General features: G+C 51.6%; 1 protein-coding gene across 1 annotated transcript; it reads right to left on the bottom strand.

The window, feature by feature from the left end:
• Nucleotides 1-6,595: 6,595 nt before the first annotated feature.
• TAF5L (TATA-box binding protein associated factor 5 like) lies at nucleotides 6,596-21,742 on the bottom strand. The gene is made up of 5 exons (XM_026053401.1): nucleotides 21,297-21,742; nucleotides 19,692-19,836; nucleotides 15,198-15,302; nucleotides 12,327-13,051; nucleotides 6,596-7,606 (listed from the first exon to the last, which is right to left on the bottom strand). The coding sequence occupies exons 2-5, from the start codon at nucleotides 19,831-19,833 to the stop codon at nucleotides 6,809-6,811; spliced, it is 1,770 nt and encodes a 589-aa protein (XP_025909186.1). The 5' UTR covers nucleotides 19,834-19,836; nucleotides 21,297-21,742; the 3' UTR covers nucleotides 6,596-6,808.
• Nucleotides 21,743-23,855: the final 2,113 nt, after the last annotated feature.

Below are 23,855 nucleotides of genomic sequence, written 5' to 3'. Positions count from 1 at the left end.
GCGCGGAGGCGCCGCGGGAAGGGGCGCCTTTGAGCGGCACCCGCCACGGCGGCTCCCGCATGGAGGGGCCGCTCTCACACCCGCGCGGCGGGGACGGGGCGCGGGGCACCGCGCTGTCATTAACTGTTGGTTATCACTGAGGAGCGCCCGCTCCGGGGCCCGGGCCGGCCTCCCCGCGCACCGGCACGCGGCGCCCGCCGGGCCGCTGAGGCGGCGGACACTGCGGCCGCGCATGCGCAGTGCGGAGCGTAGGGACCCTTTTCGCGCCGCTCCCGCCAGGCGAGCGCCCCGCGGGGACGTTTGTGGCGCTCGCCTTCTGCCCCCAGCGAGGCGCGACCAATCGATGCCCGAGGCAGGAGGCGGGCCCGGGGCGGGAGCCTTGGTGCCCGCCCCGGGCCGCGCCTCCCGGGGTGGGGGGAGGGGAAGGGCCGTGTGCAGCCAACGGCCGCCGGGCGGCCCTGGTTGCCCTTTACGGGGTTAATTTCCCCCCTTTTTTTATTATTTAGGCCGTTTTGTTTGTTTGTTTTCCTTCGTACCCGTCCATATATCACCATCTACCTTATATGACAAACAGGGAATGGGTCAAAATCCTTTTTACAGTTTTCTTTTATTTTTTTGCTTTCTGGGAGTCTTTCTGGGAGTCTGGGAGGCTTTCTGAAAGGAAGGGGCTTCCTGGAGGAAAGGGATACCAAGAAGTTTGCAAAAGGGGAAAACAAACTTTATTTTATTTTATTTTATTTTATTTTATTTTATTTTATTTTATTTTATTTTATTTTATTTTATTTTATTTTATTTTATTTTATTTGTAGTTGAAAGGGCGGTTGATTTATCCTGGATTTTAGGTGCTTTGCCACCAGTGATGGGGCTGCTCTGGGGGCAGCTGAGTGGAGGGGACCAGGGCCCTGGGATGGGTTGGGGCCTTCCAGAGGCTGCGCCCTGGGAAAAGGAGGGATGATCTCGATAAACCCGAGCAGGTCGGAACGTGCCCCGTGCGCTCCTGACGTAGCCGCACCGGCGCAAACGGCGCCATGGGCACCGCGGCTCTCGCCAGCTCCGGCGTTCCCTGCCCTGGCCGCAGCAGAATGGCTCGTGGCGAACTCAAAGGCCACTTTTTTTTTCTTAGGGGGCTTTGGAGAAGAAATGATCAGTTACAGGTGGGCAAGTAAAGAATTGAAAAAGTGCAAAACCAGCAAAAAACACCAAATATTTCCCCCTACATCATCTTTGATGAGGAAATTCACCTAGCAAAGTTGACAAAGAGCTTAGGTGAAGGAGAGCTTTATCGTGCTGATTGTTTTAGTCTTTTGTTCCAGGAAAAAGAAAAAAAAAGGTAAAACAAAACACAAGAAATGCAAAACTCGCAGGGAAAAGAGCGCCTAAAGTTCTGGCTGTTCTTTTCCAGGTTGTTTACCACACGCGGACTGCTCCAATGTGGCCTTTAGCAGGAACGGCAGAGGCAGCAGCAGTGCAGGAGAGCAGCGCCCGGCCAGGAGCGGGGCCGGCGTCTCTGCCGGCTCCCGCCGGTGACCCCCGACGCGGCACGTGAAGCCGAAGCACCAGGAAGCCCCGGGTGCACCCGGAGTTGCCGGTGTCGGGGTGTCAAAGGTAGTGCTGGTTGTTTTCCGTACCTAAACGACGTGCAGCCCAGGAGGGGTTCAYGCCGGTCCTGAAGGACAAACCTCCTGGGTTTGGTGAGTTTTTGCAGGGCTTTTCTGGGCGCTGGATGAGCGGCCAGCCTCTCTAGGCAGGCAGCACTGGTTGGCCCGGGGTTTTCTTACGGGGCAGCTGCAGTTCCCTGTATCAGGGCAGTGGGCACCTTGCTGTTTCTGTGCTTATTTTCACAGTTCTTCCCCCTCTTGGGAAGCGTGGAGTTTCGCTAATGACTGCAAAGCCAAGTGCCGGGCTGGCCAAGGCAGCAATGAGCAGGAGCACAGCGGACATGGAGCGAACTCCCCACAAGAAGGGCAACACGGGCGATCAACCTTCACCTTTCCCCGCTTCCTCAGAGATTGGAGCGGACTGGTTCTTTCCACCTCCAACAACTCCTGATGCCACGCGGGACCTATCCTTGGGATGCTTCTCCTGCAGCACCACAGGCTTCAGGCAGAGCTCTACCAGAGCGCTGCACACTGCTGCAGCACTAGCTGTTTCTGGACAACCTGCTCGCTTACCTGCAGAGGAGGAAGGGGAGCGTGACCTGGTGCCTGCCCAGTTCGGGGTGGGAGGCCCAGAGCGTGGCGGCTCCCCCAAGGGGTATCACGAGAGCAAGGGCCTCTCTGAGCTGGGAGCAGTACCAGAGGCGTTTCCAGCCGGCCTCGCTGGAAAGCCACAGACAAACCCCGTATCTGATTAAGAGTATGTCTGCAGGTGATTTGTGAGCGAGGAGGAAAGCTTAATGACTTCACCAAGTGGGTTCACCAGCTCTCCTCCCTACCAAAGCTACTGGAATCAAAATTGCTGGATATATATATAGGTACCAGGATGGACAGAGGAACCCCTGCCGGGAAGGCAGCACTAACGGCACAGGAGCAGGTGCCCTTGTGGTACCCACCTCGTACCCTGCCCCTTGTCACTGCTGCTCCACGTCCCATCCCACGCTCCAGAGCTGCGGGAGTGACAACCAACCACCTCCCTCTCTGAAAGGGGGCAACAGGAGGCTTTTTCCTCCTCTCCTCAACTACATATATGCATTTCTAATCTGTATATTTGTTGCTGTTACAAAGCTCGTCACRACGAGAGGATTGTGGTCACTGCCAAACCAGGGACGGGTTAGGCAAAGAGGAGTCCATTTTACCTTAACCCGAGCTGCAAAGACCTGCCCTGGCTAAGGAGGCAAAGGCCCAGCTAGGACAGCGTCCTGCCCTGCCTGCTGCTGACCCTCAGCTGAGCGCACGTCATCCCTTCTCTGGCTTGAAACCAGAGCCCCTTTTGTGGTTACAAGTTGCACCGMTGAAACAGCTGCCGCGGCTGCCTTATCCCCGAATTCCACAGCCCTGGGAGAGCATTTCTGCAGGATGGGCACACACAGTGGCTAACGCGTCGCCCAAATTGGGCCCTTAGACAGAATACAGCAAACATGGCATTTTCCATATAACTGCAGCTGAATTCTATTATATAACGGTGAGCAGGGAGTGGAAAGCAGGTGCATATGTTTAAAACTGTAAAGAAAAAAAAACAAACTCTGCTTGCAACAGATTTCACCAGTATTCTGCCCTTGAAACAGCCTGAACTCGGTGAGCTTGTTATTTCAGTCAGCTTTGGCCCCTCTCCAATACCTTAAAAAAAGTCCTAGCTAACGTGCAGCATGACGGGATGTAGTCTTTGGCCAGGGACATTCAGGCAGTTAATTTAACTGTCACAGCAGCGTCTTGTAACRGTTCAGTTTTAGACCCTGGCTCACCACGAGCAACTAGACACCACTCAGAGCCAAGGCCAATTCGGGGCTTTGAAAACGCTCCCATGTCAGGAGGACTAACAGCAACTGTTGGAACCCGGGTGGCAGAACTGGCTAAAGGCCKCTCTGCTTATCTGTGAAAATCCCGAGGATCTGTTAATGGAAAGATCATCTCTGGAAAATCTTCTTAAAGACATGTGTAAGGGGAAAAAAAAAAACAATTTAACAAAGAAACCCGCATGAGGAGGGAAATGATGAAATGAACCGCGAGTTTAACGTAGATTGCACCATGTGGCAATACATGTGTTGGTTAAAACACAGCGTTAAAAGGGATAGTGTTAAAGCAGGCAGGGCAGCTGTGCCCTTGCAACAGGCTTTCCGCGTGTCAGGGCAAGCACCGCGCTCTGCTTTCGTGAGCTTGTCCAGTCCACGTTCCGAGCACCACTACCATTCCACCCACCGTGCTGCAGCCTGGATTCATGACCTCCTTTGAGACCCTGTTCCGCTGTCCAYTGCCGTTATTAATTCAGGATCTTGGGGCACAGAATGAAGTGGTCGGATGGATGGATTTGATGGACGTCCCCAAAGGGAAATTCTTTCCTTTCCCCTTTGCCACCAAATCAAGGCGCAGAACTTCTAGCTGCAGAAAGCCGTGGAAGCTGCGAGCTCCATAATACGCTGCTGGAGAGATTGCTGCCTCAGTTCTGCCAGGCTTGAGGTACTGCTTCCTCCCACTCCTATTGTTTTCCCAATACCGCCTGGAAAYTCAGGCTTTCAATTAGTTGCAGGCATTTCTTGCAGTCGAGATTGTTCCCTGGCTTCCTGCCTCCAAACATTTACATTCCATGAGCACCAAGCACTCTCCAAACAATACATAAAAGATGATCATTTCAAAGTCCCTCATTAATGACAACATATTTCACTCCCTCAGAAATCACATTTACATCTTTTTAGTTTACATACATAAAACATGATTTGCTTCCAAAGAGACTTCTTTCACGTCATTTTGTTTTTAGGCAAAATACTTTGGAATACCCCAAATTATTAAAAGCTCAAACTGCATTGTAAAAGTGAAGATGTTAAAGGCAGCTTTGTTAGCTGCCCATCTCACCTGCTTTTTGTTTGTTTTCTTGCCTCTGTCTTTTGTTTTTAAAACTATTTTGGGAGCACAACCCCATCTGCTCCCAAGCGAGGCCCTGCTCTGGCTAAGGCAGCAAACAGCACACGAGCTGCAGAGCCGGCTCCATCCTAGGCACGGACACGGGCGCTGAGCCCAGCAGCTCCACACCCCGCCAAGGTGCAGGAGCACTCCTCTCATTCCAGAACGTTGGACCTGGATCCGCAGAATCAGGCAAAGCCGCTCCAGGTACAACCTCAAGGATCACCACGGGGCCCAAGGTACGGCGCGGCGGATCCTCTGCGCTCCCCGGGGAGGGTTTGGAGCCTGCACAGCAGGGACTGTCGGCAGCGCAACCGCCTCCCATGCTGCTCTCCCAAGAGGTGTCAGGCTGGCCTTGGAGAGCTCCCTCCCATTTGGATATCCAGCTGCCAGGAGGCGGGAAGCGCCGGGCAGCTCCGACGTGGCAGGGACTGCTCATGCTCCTGGGTGGTTACTCCTCATGCTCCTGGGTGGTTACTCCTCTCAGAAAGATCAGGCACCTCTCTGGGAAAACATCTGGGCAATTTACCAAGCTGAGCAGGCAAAAAAAAGAGATGCAGTTGTGAACTCTTGGGTTACTTTGATGTTCTCAAGGGGATTCTCTTGGGGAAGTCCAGAAAGCCCGAGGGAAGCTGGAAGGGAAGCACCATTTCACACAGGTAATCAGTCYGAAAAACACAAGGATTGTTGGGCCCTTCCTCAAAAGAGGGGTTTTAGAACCACAAATAGGTGTTTTTTTTWAAAAATAAGCTTTAAAGCTTAGCCACAAACGACAGGTAACATAGCTCTGCAGGGCAAGGCCTTCCATGCGCAGGGCCTGCCGGAGCCCCCCTGCTTCTTCACTTCCATGTCAGCCGATCCACAAGGTCGCATCAGTTCCTGGCTCCGTGACCGCCCCCGTGGCCCGGGGGGACAGCGGCGCAGAGCGCCAGGGSAGCAGGACCAAGCACGACCCTGCCCGGGCAAGTCACGGCGACACTCCCACAAAGGCACCAAACCACTTCTTATTTTTTCTACTTTTCTTTTCTTTTCTTTTTTAAACTAGATGCTTTAATAGAAAATAAAATACATAATAACTTTTTCCAGAAAGCAGAAATATTTAATCTCTCTCCRAGTGACAGATTAGAACGTGCTTTCTCCTCTGATCCAGGTTTTCAATGCTGATGATTTATTTCACAAAGTGTCCATGAAACTCCTCTTGCAACACTCTGAGGAAAAAAAAAAAGAATCCAACACTGGCAAAGCTGCCTCTGTGCTCTGTGTGCGCACAATAATTTAGTAATACTATTTTTTCCCATGTCACTTGGTGCCTCTCGCTCCTTGTCTCCCTCCTCAGCTGCCAATTCCCATTTACGGAAATATTCCCGCGATGCGGCCGACGTGCCCAGTTCTCACTAGGAGTCCACACGTAGCCTGCTCGGTTGCACCACGACCTCCTTTGGCCAAGGCAGATGATTACTGGCCTTTAAGCTACCGCTCTAGCCCCTACCCAAGRCATCCTCCCCTCTGCAAAACACAGTGCAAACAGATTCAGAGAGTTCCCTAATTTCTGGACCATAAATACAAGCATCACAGCTAGCACCAAGAGCCAAACCAAAGCAGAGATGAGCCCCAAGTGAGGTCGGATTCCCACCTGCCTTACTAAAAAGGAAGGCTGTATTTTTTTTTACTTAAGTAGTCCAAAACATTGCAGAAGTGCTACAGGGAGCTGTAATTCTTCAGGCCACTATTTGCTGTAGAAAATACATAATTTTCTCTTAATGTAAGGGTCTTAAAATACTGGTCCTCTGTAATATCAGGAAGAACAAAAGGAAACAAGCACTGGGCCAGCAGCTGTGCACACGCTCCAGCCTCGGGGAGCAGTGGGTAAGGTCTGTTGCCCATCAGTCGATGCAGGGTATTTAAGYGCAGGTCATCAACTTACCCGAATGGCACTTTCACTCGTCTGGACCAGGCTTTTGGTTTTCCCAAGCTACTGGTCAGCAGAATTTCCTCTCCTTTTCCCCATCCCTACCAGTGCAAGGTTACAACACACACACACACATATATATATATATATTTTTTTTTCTCCCTCCATTCAACATTCAGCATGGGCCATTTTGTGGGCAAGACATTTTAAAGCACTTCTGTCACTCTGAACGTGCCTTTCACTGGGACAGAGGAAGAAAAGTGTTTCACAGTCAGTAATTTAATTTCATCTTGTAATGGACTCTGGCATTCAGGACACCCACCCACATCCCAAAGGAAAAAAAAAATTAATGTTCCTGATTTTCTTGTGCAATTCCAGTCACTAGAAGAAGGTTACAGGCCATAAACTGCACGCTCAGTACGTTGTTCATCTGCCCGGTGTACACACCGACCAGTTCACTGGAAGACCCATCTGCGGGGGCGTTGCAGTAACTGTTCCGAATGTCCCAGACCCGGACAGAATTATCCATGGAGGCCGAAGCAATCAAGCTGCTGTCGGGGCTAAAAGTAAGGCTGGTGATGTTGTCCGTGTGCCCCCTCAGCTCCTTGTAGAGGCTCCCCGAGGCCAAGTCCCACAGCTTGAGGCGCTGGTCTTCGCCCGCCGACGCCAGGTACTTGCCGTTGGGCGAGAAGGCGAGCGCGAGCACGGGCCCGCGGTGCCCCGTGAAGAGCCGCACGGCGTGGCCCTGCTGGGCGCTCCACAGGCGCACCGTTTTGTCCGTGGAGCCCGTCGCCAGGTAGTTGGAGTTGGGGTGGAACTTGACGCAGTCCACGTCGGCCAGGTGGCCCGCGTAGATGCGCAGCGGGTACGTGCGGTCGAAGGACCAGAGGCGCGCGGTGCGGTCGTGGGAGCCGCTGGCGAAGTACAGGCTGCACGGGCTGATGTCCAGGTCCCACACCGGGTACGCGTGGCCTTGGTACAGCACCGTGTTTGTGAAGCTCGCCAGGTCCCAGTACCTGATGGACGTGTCCTCCGAGCAGGAGAGCAGCCCCGAGCTGTCCGACAGGAACCTGGTGCTGTACACGGGCCCGCAGTGGCCTCTCAGGATCTTCATCTCCGTGCCCAYGCCGTCATCCTCTTCCTCCTGGCGGGGGTGGGTTGGGGAGAGAGGGGGATAGAAAAAAAGGAGAAGAGCAGAGCGCGTTTACCTCTGTTTTAGCTCCTCAGCAAACGCAGGAAACGCCCCGAGCAGAAGGGGCAGGGTGCTGGCACAGCAGGGTTTGCTTTAGAGGTGGCACCTTGGATGYAACACAGGCACAGAGGCTGGCCAGCACACTGTACATCTGGGAGAGCGCCGAGGGAGATGAGGAGATAAGGGCTTTGCTTTGTGTASCCTCATGCCTGCTCCTGGATACACCTCGACCAGACACTCCATGCAAATATGAGGAAAGGAATATTTTATGATATTTTTCCAAATGTCTTTTGCTTTAAAACGCTTGCTAAATACATTTGCTTATTCCCTGCCTGCTCTCTGCTAAACTTTTSGCAAAGCTGTTGAGAGTGATCTTGGCATCTGCTCTTTTGGTGTGATCATGATTGGAAATGAACCTCACAGCAGAGGARAAGCGGCCCAGAGGTCTTTAGGCAGGAGGCGCGGAGCTATTTGCTGGACGCTCTTTCTTCATCCCCCATGTACAAAGGGACCCAGCGAGGCCGCAATATCTTTTTCTCCACCCAAATTCCAMCAGGAGCATTAAGTGCTTTTTCACACCCCCACCCTTCAGAAGAACCCAACGTMTGAAGCTTATTTAGGTCAGACCATCTATTTTGAGGAAGGAGAAGATGAATAATCACCAGAAAGGATGGCATTGGAAACCTTCTCCTTTTCCCCCCCCGTAACTCTCCGATCCCAATAAGAGCACACACACACAAACACGAGGGCCTCAGGAGGCTGGTCACAGCAGCGAGCTGTGCTGTGCCGTGCCGAGGGGGCTGCCAGCTCTGCCCCTTTGTCAGGGGGCAGCTCTGCAGCAGGACCCGGAGCCGCGGGTCCTYTCCGGCGTGCAGGGAGGTGTGGGAAGCGGCTCTCCGTGCAGGAGGTGCGGGCTGCAGCAGGCTCTGCTGCCTGCTCCAGCCCACGGCGGCTCCAGCCTCCGCATCCAAGCGGAGAGGCCGACACCTGCAGCACTTCATACTGCTTCAGCACAGCCACGGCTCCCGAGGAGCCGCCAGCRAAAGCCCGCTCACATTCTCCACGTTTTACCATAATTTCAGCAAATTCTGCAGGTAGTTAAGGTCGCGCTGCGGGGCTCCGTGGGTGCTCTGCAGGCAGCTGGGCTGCCCTCCACGAGGGGCTCTCTCGAGCAGCAGCTGGGCAGCAAAGCCCACGCTCCGGCAGCGTCCACGGGCAGCAATCCTGTCTCCGACTGCTGCTCGACAGCCGCTTAGCCCGACAGCCGCGCGCTGCCTTACAGGCTCCCTGGAAACACTGCAGCTCTAACGCTGCCCAGGCACTGAGTTTTTCCATTTCCTTCCTAACCAGGTCCACCTGCTAACCAGCTTAAGGCGGCGGCTGCAAATACAGCCTTGTGGAATCCAGCTCCATTGCTTTGGCAGACGAGGCACAACTTTCCCTGCATCCCTCAGCTACGGCAGCAGAGGTGAGCAGCAGGTCTGCAGCTACAAGCTTGCAACCTGTGCTACGAATCAGCAAGGATCAGCAATCGATACTCTTCATAGCATTTTATTTTCCTGTATACCATACTATTCCAGACACTGAATGCATTTCTTAAATATATATATAAAATATCCCACCAAGGACTACTGACGTATCCACTGGCCACTTCTGAAGTGGCTACTACTCTACACTAGCAAGAACGGATCGTAGTTGTTCGGAATGTACCAGAAATTATACTATGCAATCCTATTTTAATCCAAACCTACACACATACACACACACTCATTGCTGCCCTTTATTATTTGCACTACCCATTTTGAAAAGCAACAGCATGAAAACAGATCTTAAGGCATAGGAGATACCTGGAAAGTTTAGCTCATTACTAAAATGAGCCAAAAAGCTCCTCTTTGACAGCAACAGGAATTCTTCCCGAGCAACAGCAAGACTCCAAAAGAACACATTACTAATAAGCCCAAAGAAAGATTAAATTATTTCAATTTTTTTGTTACAAAGGACAGTTTCCATTTATGATACCAACGGGGAGAATACCCCGTAGGAATGGGGAAGGAATAAAGCCCCAATAAATGGTTGGTTATGGTGGTGCTTTTCCAGTGTAAGGTAAGTGTACACACCTGACAGCAACAAAAGAAGCAATATTAACTCTACAGAGAGCTTTTTTCCCCATTAAATAGTAATTTTGACTTTTATGCTGCCCTGAACCTGCTTGTTATAGTAGTGWGGGGATGCTGTTAAATGCCTTTTCTGTTGTTGTTTGCTTTTTGAATGACAGAAGTTCTTCACTCACCTTCTTCCCAGCCCAACCACRTTTTGGCCCAGAAAGACGACCCCAAATTGATGTCTCGCCATCCTCTTCCACCAAGCATCAGCCTTAGGAGGGCCAGCAAGCCCCACAAAAACACCCCAGCACCACTGGGATGAGGAAAGGTTCCTTCTCCACTGGCAGCAAGCTAGTTCCCTCACCTCCTGTAGTGCTACTGAGATGCCAACAGAGCCATGCCCACATCTAGCGGAGAAAGCCGTGCAGGGGTAGATCCCAGGGCAGCACCTTTCTTCCTGCCGTTCCAGAATTCAGAGTCCCAGCCACAGGCTAAKTGTGCCAGGCACAATTTAGATCTAGTTCTGCACCAAACCCCATTACGCAATACTGAAATCAAACAAAATGAAGGAACACTACMGAAACCACCCCGAGTTGTTTCGCAGACCATGCTCAAGTAACGCCCGAGCACATAAGGATTTTTGTACTTTGTCAAACTTTTCATTAAGTTTGTCATTGTTGGTAGCTGCTAATYGTGTCCCAGTGACTGAAACACAGCTGCTGTTTGCACTGACCTGTGCCACTGGCTGCAGCCAGCCAGGGTGCTCGCCTCGTGTCTCTGCATTTGTGGCTTCCATCCCAGGGTCTCCCAAGCACTCACTGCTCTGCTCCGAGCCGGCAGTGCCTGTGTATTCTCACTCAGGGGCCCCCAAATATGTGAATTKGCTTGAATTTAATTCATTTTTAGTCCACAGTCTTTTATTTGGATTCAGGACACGTAACCAACAGCATCTTCATGYTTGTATAGCCTCCAACTCAACCCTGACTCCTTATCCAGTCAGGATTTGTTTTATTAGTAGTAAAGTTGTTCAGAGCAACACCATTTCTGCTCTGTAGGGCCTTCTGTCAGATTTTATTTTCAGACCTGCACACAAATACTGCAGGATTCACAGGATATTAAATGACCAACAAGCATGGACGCTTCCGTGACTGTTCCATAACACACACAAGATACACAAACACCGGCCAGGAGCCTCACACACGCTCCTGACCACCTGGCAAATGTTCACTCTGGAGTTTGAAGCCAGCAGAGGCGACCTGCAGACTTCTCATGGAAAACTCTCCTCTGCTCAAGGGTATTTACATTTGATTTCCACGGCAGGCAATCTATAGGAACATGTCCTAGGGACTCCTGTGCATTATAAAGGAAGCTGCCCAGGGCTTCMTCCCGGGCTGCTTTCCCGCTCACCCAGCAGCCGGGCTGGGCTGGGAAGCAGCAGGCACGTGGCTGCGCTGCCCTAGCTGCACACACCGCCTCTGCCCCCCAAGTGGGGGTGCAGTGCAGTGGTCCCTAAGTGGGACCCCCAAGCCGGGGTGCAGTGCAGTTCCTGGCCCCAGGTCCCCCCTCACAGCAAACGCTCCGCAAGCTCCCAAAAACACCCACAGCGCTGCTACCAGAGCCTCCTCAGGAAGGGGAAACCAAACAGCGGGAAAGGGGACGTGTCTCCCACAAGCTGCTAACACAGGAAGGAAAGAGGCCTCTTCCCAGGGAGCAGGGATTGCACAGAGCAGGAGCCACAGGTGCTGATCCCCACCAGACCAGACAGACAGTGCCTGGGGCGGGGGCTGTGGAAGCGCTGGAGACTGGAAGGCGATGAAGGGCGCACGAGGAGCCGCGCTCTGGCTCCGGCCCCGGCTCCAGCTTCTGCCTGGAGCGGGAACAGGAACGCACACACATCCCTGCCTCCTCCAGAGCTGGAAGCATCCGAGGTGTCCATGCTGCACATTCCTTAACCGTTYTGCAAATTTTTTCCATATGAACTCCTCATCTCTGGTTAGGGTGACTCCTTAAACACAGGCTTGCACTTCAGCAACCCTTCTCCTTCCTGAGACCTTTCACACACCTACTCTGGCTCTTTCCTTACTCTGTCCTTATTTTCCTTCCTGCTTTGGCCTCCTCCTTCCCTAACCCTGACAGGTGGTTCTGAGCCATTTCCCTTCTAGCTTTCGCACACTACAGTGTGTTTTTACCGCCCAGGTCCTTGTTCCATCCCTCCTTCTCCTGGGAGGCTTCATGCATGTCCTAGGAGAGAGCTGTCCCTCCAGGAACCCGCTGCGTAGCCGCCTGTGTGCCAGGATCTGTTCCAAGAATGGATGGAGAAAGGGGACCAGCGGCCAGGAGTGGTAAACTCTTGCCTGAGCACACACTCACGGGGCTGCAGTGCAGCATCTACAGCCACTGCTAGAGAAAGCAGGGAGGAGAGCAGGCTATATAGCCTGTTATAAATAAATTAGTGCCAAGGTGGACAGGTTGTGGGGCAGCCTCACRACGCTATCCAACACTCAGCAATGCCAAAGTACCCCAAGGAGAAAGGGGGAAGGAAAGGAGGGAGGAAGAGAGGGTATGCCGACCTCGTCATCCAGGACGTCGCAAGCCAGGCGGATGCGGGACACGTCGACCAGGTGGGGCTCGGCCTTCAGCTTGCTGGCCCGCAGGCTCCACAGCTTCACGCAGGAGTTGTCGAAGCCGGCCGCGAGCAGCTTGCTGTTGGGCGAGATCTCCGCCGTGTTCAGCAGCTGCTCCGTGTTGTAGAAGGCGTAGAAGCAGATGGTGGTGAGGGAAGGGGGCCCGTCCCTGACGCGCTTGATGCTGTCCTGCAGCGACTCGAGGGCCGCCTCGTTCTGCAGGATGGCAGCCGGCACGTCGCCGGCCTCCAGGCCGTTGCTGTCGCCGCGCGCGGAGCTGCCGCCGGCGTAGAGCTGGTAGTCRGTCCTCTTGGCGGGCTGCACGTCCAGGTGGATGTGCAAGGTCAGCACTTTGCACAGCGCGTTGTTGTTGTCACTTTGGAGGTAGCGAAGAAGGTAGTTGTAGCTGTCCTCCTGCAGGCGGATCACGTACTTGTTGTCCAGGAAAGCTCGGAGCTTCAGGTTGGACAGGATATCTTGGATGGTCATGGTGGTCTGCAGCTGCTCAATGATATCCTTCTGGCTGGCGTTCTGCAGGAACATGCCATGGAAGCGGCTGTAAAAACTGTCCACTGTGCTTTTTAGGCCATTCTGGACCATGTTCAGATGGAGGTAGACAAAGAGGGGATACAGAAGAGGCATCACTTCATGGCTGTGCTGAGAATCTGAATCTACATGAAAACAGAAAATAGCAATAAACATTAAATGATTTCTCAATCCACTTTCTACCGGGAATAAAACAGAGCAAGGAGAATTACTGTGAAAAACTCTTGACAGCAGCATAGGAGGGCAGGTCCTTGGGGACTCGTGCTGCTGCATCTAAATGAACCCCTGTTGTCACATAAAGGCGACATGCAGGATCTGTTACAGATTTGAGCAGATTTTCCAAGTCAGTGAGGTATACTGCAGAATAAAAAGGGACAGTTTTCAAAAACCTTTTCAGGCGCAGTCCAGCTATTAAAATATCACCACAAACAGGAAATGAGAAATAGCCATTTTCTCTTATATATTTAAGAAGACTAAAAAAATCTCAGCACACATTTCATTGCACTAAGTGGGCTCTAAATATTAATTATATTTAAAAAGGTATTTAAGAATCACTTTTAAGTGAAAATTATTTACCTAGGTTATTCGGGCAGGCAGGGCGGCCGCTCGGCGCCGCTTCGCCCCGGGGCCCGTCGGACCCAACCCACGGCCCTTTCTCACCTGCTCACCCTGCTGCCGCTCACAACTGCATCTTTGTTCCATTTCCATTAAGTATCTTTTCCTCTCCTGTTCCCCTAGACTTTCTCCTCTCTGTATTGTGAGTCTCTCCTGTCTCTGCACAAGTGACTAGAGAGAGTGTGCAGTATGTATGTATACGTGTATACACACATACACACACACACATATATATATATATGCAGGTGTAAGCATCTCTCGCCCCTCTATCCCTGCCAAGGAGCTGGGAGCAGCCAGGAGATACTCTTTTCCCTGTTACGTTAGCATATGCACCAGGAATGATGTCTCTCCAAAAATGCAACGAGGGAGAAGCCCTCACCCTGCAGAGGGAGGAGAGGGAATGGAGGGCAGATGGGAGTGGAAAAAGAGCTCTCAAGAATGTATGAGGCAGGTAATGGGTTGGAGCTGGGTTTGTGAAGCCTGCAGACAACCAAAGTGAGTGGGCGTTAAACTGAATGGGACGTTATAGAAGAAACGGGACCTGCCTCTTCCTGGAAACGCACAGGGAAAGGACTAAAGGCAAGTTGCAGCTAGGGAAATGCTCCCCACTTGTTCATCCCTGCCAGAGCCCACAGCTGCAGGGGAATCTCCAGGATCCAGCTGGATCCACCTGATCCCACTCTGGGGTTGGCCATGCTTTGAGCAGGAGGCTGGACTCGAGACCTCTAGAATAACTAATTCCTAAATCATTCAGCGACTGTAGTCTATTGCCCGCTCTGCAGTGCTCCTGCAGGCCGACATCAGAAAAGCTCCCAGTGTCCCGTGGCTGGCTAGCAAGCTACGGACACAAACTGCCTTTGTTTCTGCAAGGCAGCAGGAAATCAAAACGAACAAAAGTGACAAAAAGAGATTAAAACAGTTGACATTAATGTTTGAAAGATTGCTAGCATGACACCTATAGGTCTTGAGCAGTGCAATGCTAAGAAACCATATGCAGCACCTTCCATACTGGTAGGTAAGCCACTGAAGAGGACAGTTCTGTTTCTCAAAACACTACTAAACCATAAGGACCCACCTTCCAATCCTGCAATGCAGTGGTATTAAACCACTCAAGGTGGCAAGGCTAAGATTTAACTATTTTCTCCCTCCTTCTCCTTTCTAACACCACCAGGAATATTAGTGCTGGGATTATACACACCAGGAACAAATTCCTACACTGGACAAACACAGACATGCCCACAGGTGCAAAGAGGGTAGGGCCACTTCCCGTGGTGCCACCCTCTAAAGTGTGGTCGGCTTTCTCTCTCTCACCTATGGGACTAGCAGTAAACACAAGGCCACTTACAACCAGGCAGTTCTTTGAAGCTAGTAGAGACAAATTTATRGGAACAAATGCTCCTGCAAAAAAAAGCTTGACCATCACAAAAATAAGGCAGTTTTTAACATAATCCACAATCCTAAACTGAAAGACAGCAGAGAACTACATTCATTTCCAAGTTACCTGCTGTTTCAGAAAAAAAAAAAGATAAATAATTCTTTGTAATTGAAGTAAATGAAATCCCATAACTAGAAATCAAAAGATTCAGTTGGACAAGCGTTGTTATGGAATCCTTTACTCCTTGTCCAGCTCCTTCCCTCTTCCTTCCTGCTGTTTACCTGTGAGAAAGTTGCGTAGCCGTCCAAACTGTACTTCATATTGCTGTGGCTCTGCCAGGCAGGGCGCTGCAGACACAACGTTGGCACAACCAGATTCAGACTGGACTGTGGRGAGACAAGACGAAGAAGAAGAAAGTTTACGGCGTTCTCGCATGCGTGTCTGCAAACAGCAGAGATGTCATAAAATCCAGAGCAACACGGCTACCAAGATGAYGTCTCATCTTTCTAATCGTCTGGAAAGGAGGCAGGCAGAAGCATCTAAGCAGGGCATTCATTAAACCCAAAAGGTCACACCACAGATCACGAACTAGGACTACGTGGGGAGCTTTTTTCCAGGTTTCAGCGGCTCACCCCAAGCACCCTGCAGGCTTTCAGAGGGCGCCCCGAGCWGCCCCGCGCGCCGCAGCAACACCGTGACAAGCGCCTCGCTCCGCTACGAGGCGGCGGGCAGGTTTACTGCGTGGCACTGGGCACGAGGAGCTGCAGCTCTGCTCACAGCAACGAGGGCAGCTCCGCGGAGCGCGGCCGGCCGCGGGGCGTCCGCCGTCGCCGCTCAGCCCTTCCACCACGGCAGCGCAACGCCGCTCCCCGCAGCAAGCACCCGCTGGCTTCTAACCAACGCGGTCCATCGAGATTTGAATCAAAATGTGATTAAAGCAAAATTTAATCAAAAAGCAATGCCCTGCTTGCTGGGAATTTTTAGGCAGAAGAACAGCTGGTCCATACACCGGTATTAACTTTTTATAGCCTAAAGGATGCAAAGAAGAGAGTAACTTGCGGTTGGGGTTTGGAGATCCTCTAGCGGTTTCCAGGGACAGTATCAACCTGATTTTCAGACAGTCGGAATTAACCTGGTAAAGGCAGCTCTGAAGCACTCGAGAAGGGAGCGGGCTTTTCCTCCTGGAGCCAAACCAGCCGCTCGGTTCCCAGCGAGGGCTGAGAGCCGATTTACAGAGGGCCACAGATGGCCCGGAGCCCGTGCAAATGCTGGGGACGGAGCCCGTGCAAATGCTGGGGACGGAGCCCGTGCAAATGCTGGGCATTAGGAACTCAAGCAACAAAACCCACACTTCCAGATTCTAATTAGTGTGTTAAACTTGTGCCCCTCTGAGGAGCGGGGCAAGCCAAGGAGTCTCACCCTTCCTCCCCTTACCTCCTTTTCTTCATCTCCTAGCTATTCTACCAAAAACGCTCCCAATATCCCTGCTTTCCCCTCCCACAGCTTCTCTCCGTGCGTTCCTGGCCCTACTTTCCGTCTCCTTTCCTCCCTCGCCCGGCTCGGGCACTGCAGCCCTGCGTGTCCGCCCGCTCCAACCCAGGGCTTCCCGCGCCGGCGCCAGGGATCCGTCGCAGCCTCCCGCCCGCCCCGGGCTCCCGGTTCCTCCTGCTCCGGGAGCCCCCCGGCAGCCCGTGCAGGCCTCCGGGCCCCGCGCGGCGCAGGGCCCTCCTGCCGGGACACGGCGTGGCAGAGCCGGGCGCTCCGGAGCGCTGGCTGCTCTCGCGGCTGGCGCTCCCCGCGCAGGCKGCTGGGCCTGCCGGGAGGCGCAGCACGGCGCTTGTTAAACCGCAGCGCGTTTCTTAACGCTTCTGCGAGGCAACCTGCCCGTGCCCGCCGACACCYACGCACCCGAGCACCTGGCAGTGGTCTTCAGTGCTGTCCACACTGCTCGTGCTCACGGCAGAGGCCACCAAGGCCAAGGGCCGCCTTGGATGCTGTGCCGCAGGTCGCACACGGGGCCCGCTCTCCAGGGCCTGCCGGTGGCTCCACTTCAGCGGCCACGGGAGCAACCGGCCGCCCTGCTCGTGCCACCCAAGCACAGCCCGCCGGCCACAGCTCGCCCTCGGGTGCCCTTGCACACCCCACCTACTGCTGCTTTCTCCCCAAGAAACTTGACTCCGACGTTGAAAGGTATCTCACACCTTTGACTGCTTATCCTGGAGCAGTCTGCTTACGAGCCACCCCCAAAACAAGCTTTCAGGCATGTTTTTGTCCTGGTTGAAATACATTAAAAACAACAACAACAACAATCTACCACGAACAGTTCCTTTCCCCCTCTCCCCAGTGCTCCTAAGAGCCTGCTGGAAACATCTGTTGCTTGACTTCACTTCCTGCAGCCGCAGCTGCCTCTGTGTCCCGATAGCGAATGCAGAGGCACCGGCTCGTGGATGTGACAGGGCCCTGCCGGCCTCCTGCTCCGGCCGGCAGCAGCCTCCATTCCAGCTACAACACGGAGCTGCTCCTTCACAGCTCCCAGTTCCTCTTTTCTGTGGGCTTGGTGGTGTGTGAGCCTACCCTGTTCCAGCTAGTGCGCTGTGTTAATAGGAAGCGACAGACAGTCACATTACCACTACTGTAGTAATAGTGGTAATGGGAGGAGCCCGTGCCCCGGTCCTGTGCCCCTACTGTGTCCTAAAACTCTGTTTTAACTCTTTAGAGAAATACAGAGCCATCAAGAGGAAGCTCTGCGCTTCATTTTAGTAAGAGACACTGCAGAAAGCAGGGCTGTGCCAACACAGCAAGCACATGAAGCAATGGACATGCACTGAAGAGCCTCTGAGAGAAGACAACAAGAAACACCAACATCAGACCGAGAACCAGAACTATTGAAAAAGCCAGATCCGAGGACGCTTTTCCCTTTGAAAGAAGAAAACACAGAACGGGAGAAAGAGTAAGTGATCCTCTCATTTGGAGTTTAGACCAACTTAGAACATTACAAGCAAGGCAAAAAGAGATCAACTGAAAAAGCAAAGTGAATTTTGTTAAGACACAAGCAAAAAAAAGCATCTTTAGAAAAATGTATTTTATGGCTTTCCCAGAAACGAAGCAATATAAACTTTAGAATCTGGTCAGTTCTTATTCAGGAGCAAGATGAATGTAGCAGAAAGTCTTTTCAGGCTCCTCTGTCAGGATAAGCACAAGTTGGGTTTTTCTAAGGTGAACAGTCATCCAGGGAACTGCAGTGCACTCACTGACGACACTGCAAGTACGTTTGAGATGAAGAACTAGTATCTGGTTGAATACAAGACACCAGACCATGCTCAGCTCTAATGAGAATTGATGACTAAGTTCTGAAGCGCCACACACACAACTCTTGTGCTGGCAAGAGGTCACAAACTAATGGCAAGAAATCTAGTAATAACACTGGGCAGAGGATGAGTAAAAAGACAAAAACCCAAACACRCACACGCGTTCACACTCTGCACTGAAATAAAGTTCTCTGTATGATGCCCCACGCAAATGCAACGGCTCACAGCCCAAGTCAACTTGGATACCCTGCAAACCTCCTGACATTAACTGCTCCCTAGTCCTGATCTCCCCACAGCACTGACCTCTCCACCCACCACTCCCCTCGAGTCTCCCATCAAAAGCAGTTCACYGTTTTGTTCAGTCTCATTCCCCTCACCCCCAAGCGCAGGATTTCCTCAGAGAGTCCAATAGTTACTCTGAAAACAAGGAAATGAGAAGTAAAAACAAGGCGCAAGTCGTCTATGATAAATATTTAACCTACCYTCTTTCAGAACTAAAAGAAACTAAACTAAAAGAACGAGTCTAGACATTCACCCAGAAATCATTCCTCATTTGCTGGTAAATCGGGCAAAACTACTCTAGAAAGACCCATTTTATCGGCCAGTCTCGCTCAGCTCCAAGCACGCAGTTACACAACAGCTAAYGCCAACCCAAACTGCAGCACAAGCAAACGAGGTCTCCGACACCCCCAGCCTGGGATGTCATCACAATCCAGGTGCTTCCATTAAGAGAAAATTCTCCTCTCCTGTTTTCACCCAAAGCTCAGCCTAGTATTTTGGGTTAGCTTTAAAAGCTACGTGTAATCTTTAACTGCAACATCTGCCTCATTTGCATCCACTCGACATTATTCAATTTTCCAGTACTGCTCTTATATTAATATAGCTTGTTAAAAAAGATAGTGACAATGAAAATTGTCACAGGCATTAACTTGAAAAAGCAGATAGTGCAACAGCACCTGGAAGCCTTTGAGACAGAGAAGGGCACAAAGGGAAACTTCTTCACTCACTCAAGAGTATTTTCAAGCAACATAGAGAGGAACTTTACAAGTGGGGAAAAAACGGCCTCTATTACTTTTATTTCACATGACACAGCCCYCCCAAAGTAGAAAGGGACACTGGATTGTCCTCCTTCTCCCTAACTTCTACCTAGTTTTTTCTCGCCTCCCTCCCAGCACCACTACTTATTAGACTTTATGTTCTTGAGGATACAGCATGTGCATTTTTAACTATCTGACCTGATCTTTAAGCCTGCTTTTTTAATGACCGAAAATCTGATTTTGCTACATTTCATCCATATTCTCATTCTCTGAAAGCTCAAAACTCACAACCACTTTACACTGCAAAGTTCCTCCATTTCGGAAGGAAAGAAGTCCCCACACACAGACACTTTGATCTATTCAGTCCACAGAGACACCTACCCTCGCCTTGTTGCTGTCAAGAGGCACGCAAGGAAAACATTAGGCTTACCTGTGAGATTAGCTGCCATCTCTTCAGCAGTCTGACACAGCCTCAGCCCTTGTTTCAAGGGACCTTCCGAGTCCGCGTACTGACGGCGTTTGAGGTAGCAGGACACTGCCATCTGAATCTGCTCTGTGCGTACGCGTTTCATGACCTGAAAGGAAAAGGAAAAGGAGATGGGGCGTGTGCAGGTACACACGAAAGCAAACAGGAGGGCACAGCTGCATTAACACTGACAGAAAACAAATGGCTCAGCATTCCCGCTGCTGAAGTCCAACGGTGACAAGTTACTTCATTACTGAAGGGTGAATCAAGGCCTTTGGGCATTTGCCTTCAAGTTCTCCAGCCTRACTTGGCCCTGGGAATTAGATCCTTGCAGATATTTTAATGGCCAATTCTATTCATTTCACTGAGGAATCAAACACACATTTGAAGACTGAACTAAGTGGGTAAGAGAAAACCACAGCTGTAAGCTGACATGTTCATTTTTGATAAAAATAACCCATAGAAAGATGATACTTTTCCTTCTTGCTTTTTCACATTAGCAGTTATGTTATTCTTGAGCCACTTTTTGGTTCTTCTCTTTGGACAACCAACAAAATGATAACAGGAGAGTGAAGCTTTCGTTACAAGCCTGAGGCTGAGAGCAAGAACACCAGTAAGATGAACACAACAGCCCTCTTGCTGTTTCAAGCTGCCACCAGCCACCACAGCTACTGATTCTAGACAGAAGTTCAGATAACTCCAAAGGTTTTATTTAAAATAGGGCTAAACATCATGTTGGTGCTCCTGGAAGAGTAACACAGAAAGCACAGGGTGCCTCAAGACCTTCGTTGGCCACATGCAACGAAGCACWACTGTGTGAGAAAGACAAGATTGCCCTTTACCCCCCAGTGTAAGAATCCTGCTTTAGCAAAAGGGCAAATTTAAAAATATGACCACAATCGAGCCATTCCTAATGCCCATGCACCCTTTGCCGCTTGTACGGATGCTGGGAACAATAAGCTCTCTGTGCGGTTGCAAGCAGATGGGGATGCAAAGTTTTAGCAGAAGTTGCTTTGAAAGAAAATATGCAGAGTTGGAAACCCATATGTGCTCTGGGGAAAACCTTAAAAAGTTTTCCATTTGTTCTCACAGGCAAAATAATTGCTGAGGGTGGGGAAGAGGGATCAACAGGTATGGGGTTTTCAAAGCTTTTCCAGATAGACATGTTAAAATCATGAGCTTCAACCACAACTTTTTCTATTCCAAAAGCAAACTTCCTTTTAATCTTCCTGGCAATTAGAGAAATTATGTTAACTTACTCTGTCTCAAATGTAACACTTTTTTTTTTTTCCTCTCTTTTCTCTGTTGCACACAATTGTTGGAAAGCCAGAACTCAGGAAGTCCACAGAAATGGGTGAGTGGTCATATGGAATTCCAGCGCCTTAACACCCTCATGAAAATAGATAAATGTAATAATAAAAGACACCTTAGCTAAGCTTCCCAACGTCCTGTGCTGCCTTTCTGCATTCGAGCTAGCAGCATGCACTGCATGTGCTTGCCCAGGTCCCCACGAGCTGAGAGTTGGCAATGAGATCATTACATGGGATTTACAATCCAAAATGCACTCACTTCCCAAATGGCACCGAATGGATCCAGCTGGATGTTCCTGGGCTAGTCAGAACTGCGTGTGAAGCTGCGTCGGGTCTGCGGCTCGCAGAGCCAGCCTAAAAACCCCCCGGCTGCTCCTTTTGCAGCAGCTACAGGATCGAGGGTGCCAGGCTAGATTCCATGATCCAGTCCTCATTTCTAAGGGCACAGCAATGCATACGCACATAATTCCTTGCAAACTCACAATGGATCAAAGGCATTGAACAACCAACGTGCAAAAGCTACAGGACTCAGGGGAGCCTTTGAAACAACAGCGACAAAAACCGAGGAGCTCAACCAGCTCTTTCCTGACAGCGCTAAATGACGGTGGATAAACAGCACAGCAAGTGCTGAACTGGCTACGAGAGGCAAAAAGGGAGCAGAAAACAGAGCAGTCTCAGATTCTAACMTCAGGATTAGACATTTTAGCAGCAGGAAGAATGGCCAGGGAGAGTCACTGGCAGCTAGCTCACGTCCAGGCTTCTTCAGACGGAGAAAATGAGGGCAGCTCCAGCCTTTGGAGCCAAGAGCAGCAAGGTGGCACTTGCGGCTGCTTTGCACAACCTGTACATTTTCTGGCTCTGTTCACACACCTTATACGTTGCTCTCGCCAGTCACGTCACCAAGTTTTACAGGCRGCACCTCAAGGAAATCCTTTTTCCCTCCCCTTGCAACTGCTGATGGGTGACAGCAGAAGCTACCTCACCAAAAACCTTATCCGCTGAGAAACTGTTGGGGACGTTGGACACACGCTATTGCTGCGACAGTCCCCTCTACTTTTGAKTCAGGTTTCTGTACAACTTTCCCACTACACTCGATGGTCAGTAATAAAAGAGCAATGTCACAGAGGCAGGAAAAAGTACTCAAGAGGAACGACATGGTGAAGGACAGAAGATAAGCTCCACAGCACAAAACCCAAACTCCCTCCAAGTGCTCCTTATTAAGCCCTTGAGATTATAGCATATCATAAAGTGAGCTGAGAAAGGCCTGCCCAAATGCCTTAGCTGGGCTGGAGCTATGTCAGTCCACAACAGGTCAAGGACGGAGAACTTCAAGGCAAAGAGGGACAAGTCCCATTTCAACCTCCAAACCARCTCGAAGCCCACAGTACCTGAAGAGGAGCTCCAAAACGCAGAGCAAAGCGAGCAGGGAGCCTGCACAGCGCCCGAGCAGCCTCGTCACCCTCACACCTCCGGAGAGGACAAGAAACATTAACACCCCGAGCRATTTCTGCTGATAAGCAAACACGTGAAGGAGAAGAAAGATCATGGCAGGGTACTCGCACAGCTACAGCGCAGCATCTTCTGCTGCCAGAGAGGAGAGCACCTAAGGACGGTGTTTTAGACCACTTCTCAGAGGAACTGCAGGCATGGTGCAAGTGCAGAGGACAGGCTCCTCGTACGGAACACAGCACAAGCTCCTCTTTCCTAGAAAAGCTGGAAATTAAATTAGCTGGAAACTGAGCATGTGGCCAAGGAAATTCTTTTCCTGACTGTTCTTCCTCACACCTACATGTTTGGAAGCAAACTGGCTTCAAAATATTCCCAATATAGACATAATAATAATAATAACAATAATAATAATAATAAAGCATGAAAGTTGGTGTTGGAAATGCTGCTTTTAAAGATGCAGCATCCCTTTCCCAGCTCTGGGAYAGCAGGTCCTTCCAGAAGGCTAAGGGCATCAAAGAGCCATCATGGATGATCAACCTTAACAAAAACCCACATTTCTAGCACATTTCAAACGCCCTCTTCCAAGAACACTGTCCCTGGCCTGTGTGGCCGAGGAGCACCCCCTTTTAGCCCCGTGTGCACAAGCAAATTCGGGATCTTCTGTCATACACATTTGGAGTGTGAAGATACTAAATGCTTCGGCTTTGAATTTCATGGCATTAACAATGATAAAAGCTCACGGGATCATTACGGTTGGAAGAGACCTTTAAGGCCACCGAGTCCACCCGTAGCACCGTGCCTGCTCCGCGGCGTCCCCGGGCGCCCCATGTCCGCGTTCCCTGATGGTGGCGGGGACGGTGGCTCCACCGCTGCCCCCGCAGCTGGTCCCAGGGCTCGGCTGCCCTCGCTGTGCGGAAAACACCCCTCGTGTCCAACGCGAGCCCCCCAGCTCAACCTGGGCCTGGTTCCACTAACTCGGTTCCACCTGAGGCCCTTTGCTCTTGTCCTGGGGTGGTTTTTGTGGAGAAGGGACCAGCCCCCTGCTCCTTCGCGTGGCTGTGGGGAGCCACGGGGTCCCCCGGAGCCGCCTCCTGTCCCCGGGCTAAACCGGGAGCCGCCTCCTGTCCCCGGGCTAAACCGGGAGCCGCCTCCTGTCCCCGGGCTAAACCGGGAGCCGCCTCCTGTCCCCGGGCTAAACCAGCGGCCCCCTCAGCGGCTGCTCCCGGGCTCCGCGCTCCAGCCCCGGCTTCCCGGCCCTCCTCCCAGCTCCCGCAGGCCTCGCCCGGGGCCCGAGCACGGCGTTTGCGGGGCCGCCTCGGCAGCACCAAGCGCGGGGCACGAGCGGCGGCGGCGCCGGCCGGGCGCGCGG

The sequence above is a fragment of the Nothoprocta perdicaria genome, unplaced genomic scaffold, assembly GCF_003342845.1.
Source record: "Nothoprocta perdicaria isolate Ctin4 unplaced genomic scaffold, notPer1 scaffold_99, whole genome shotgun sequence".
In the NCBI taxonomy this organism is placed as follows: Eukaryota; Metazoa; Chordata; class Aves; order Tinamiformes; family Tinamidae; genus Nothoprocta; species Nothoprocta perdicaria.
Note: the sequence above shows the minus strand (reverse complement) of the source record. Positions and strands in the feature narration are given on the sequence as shown.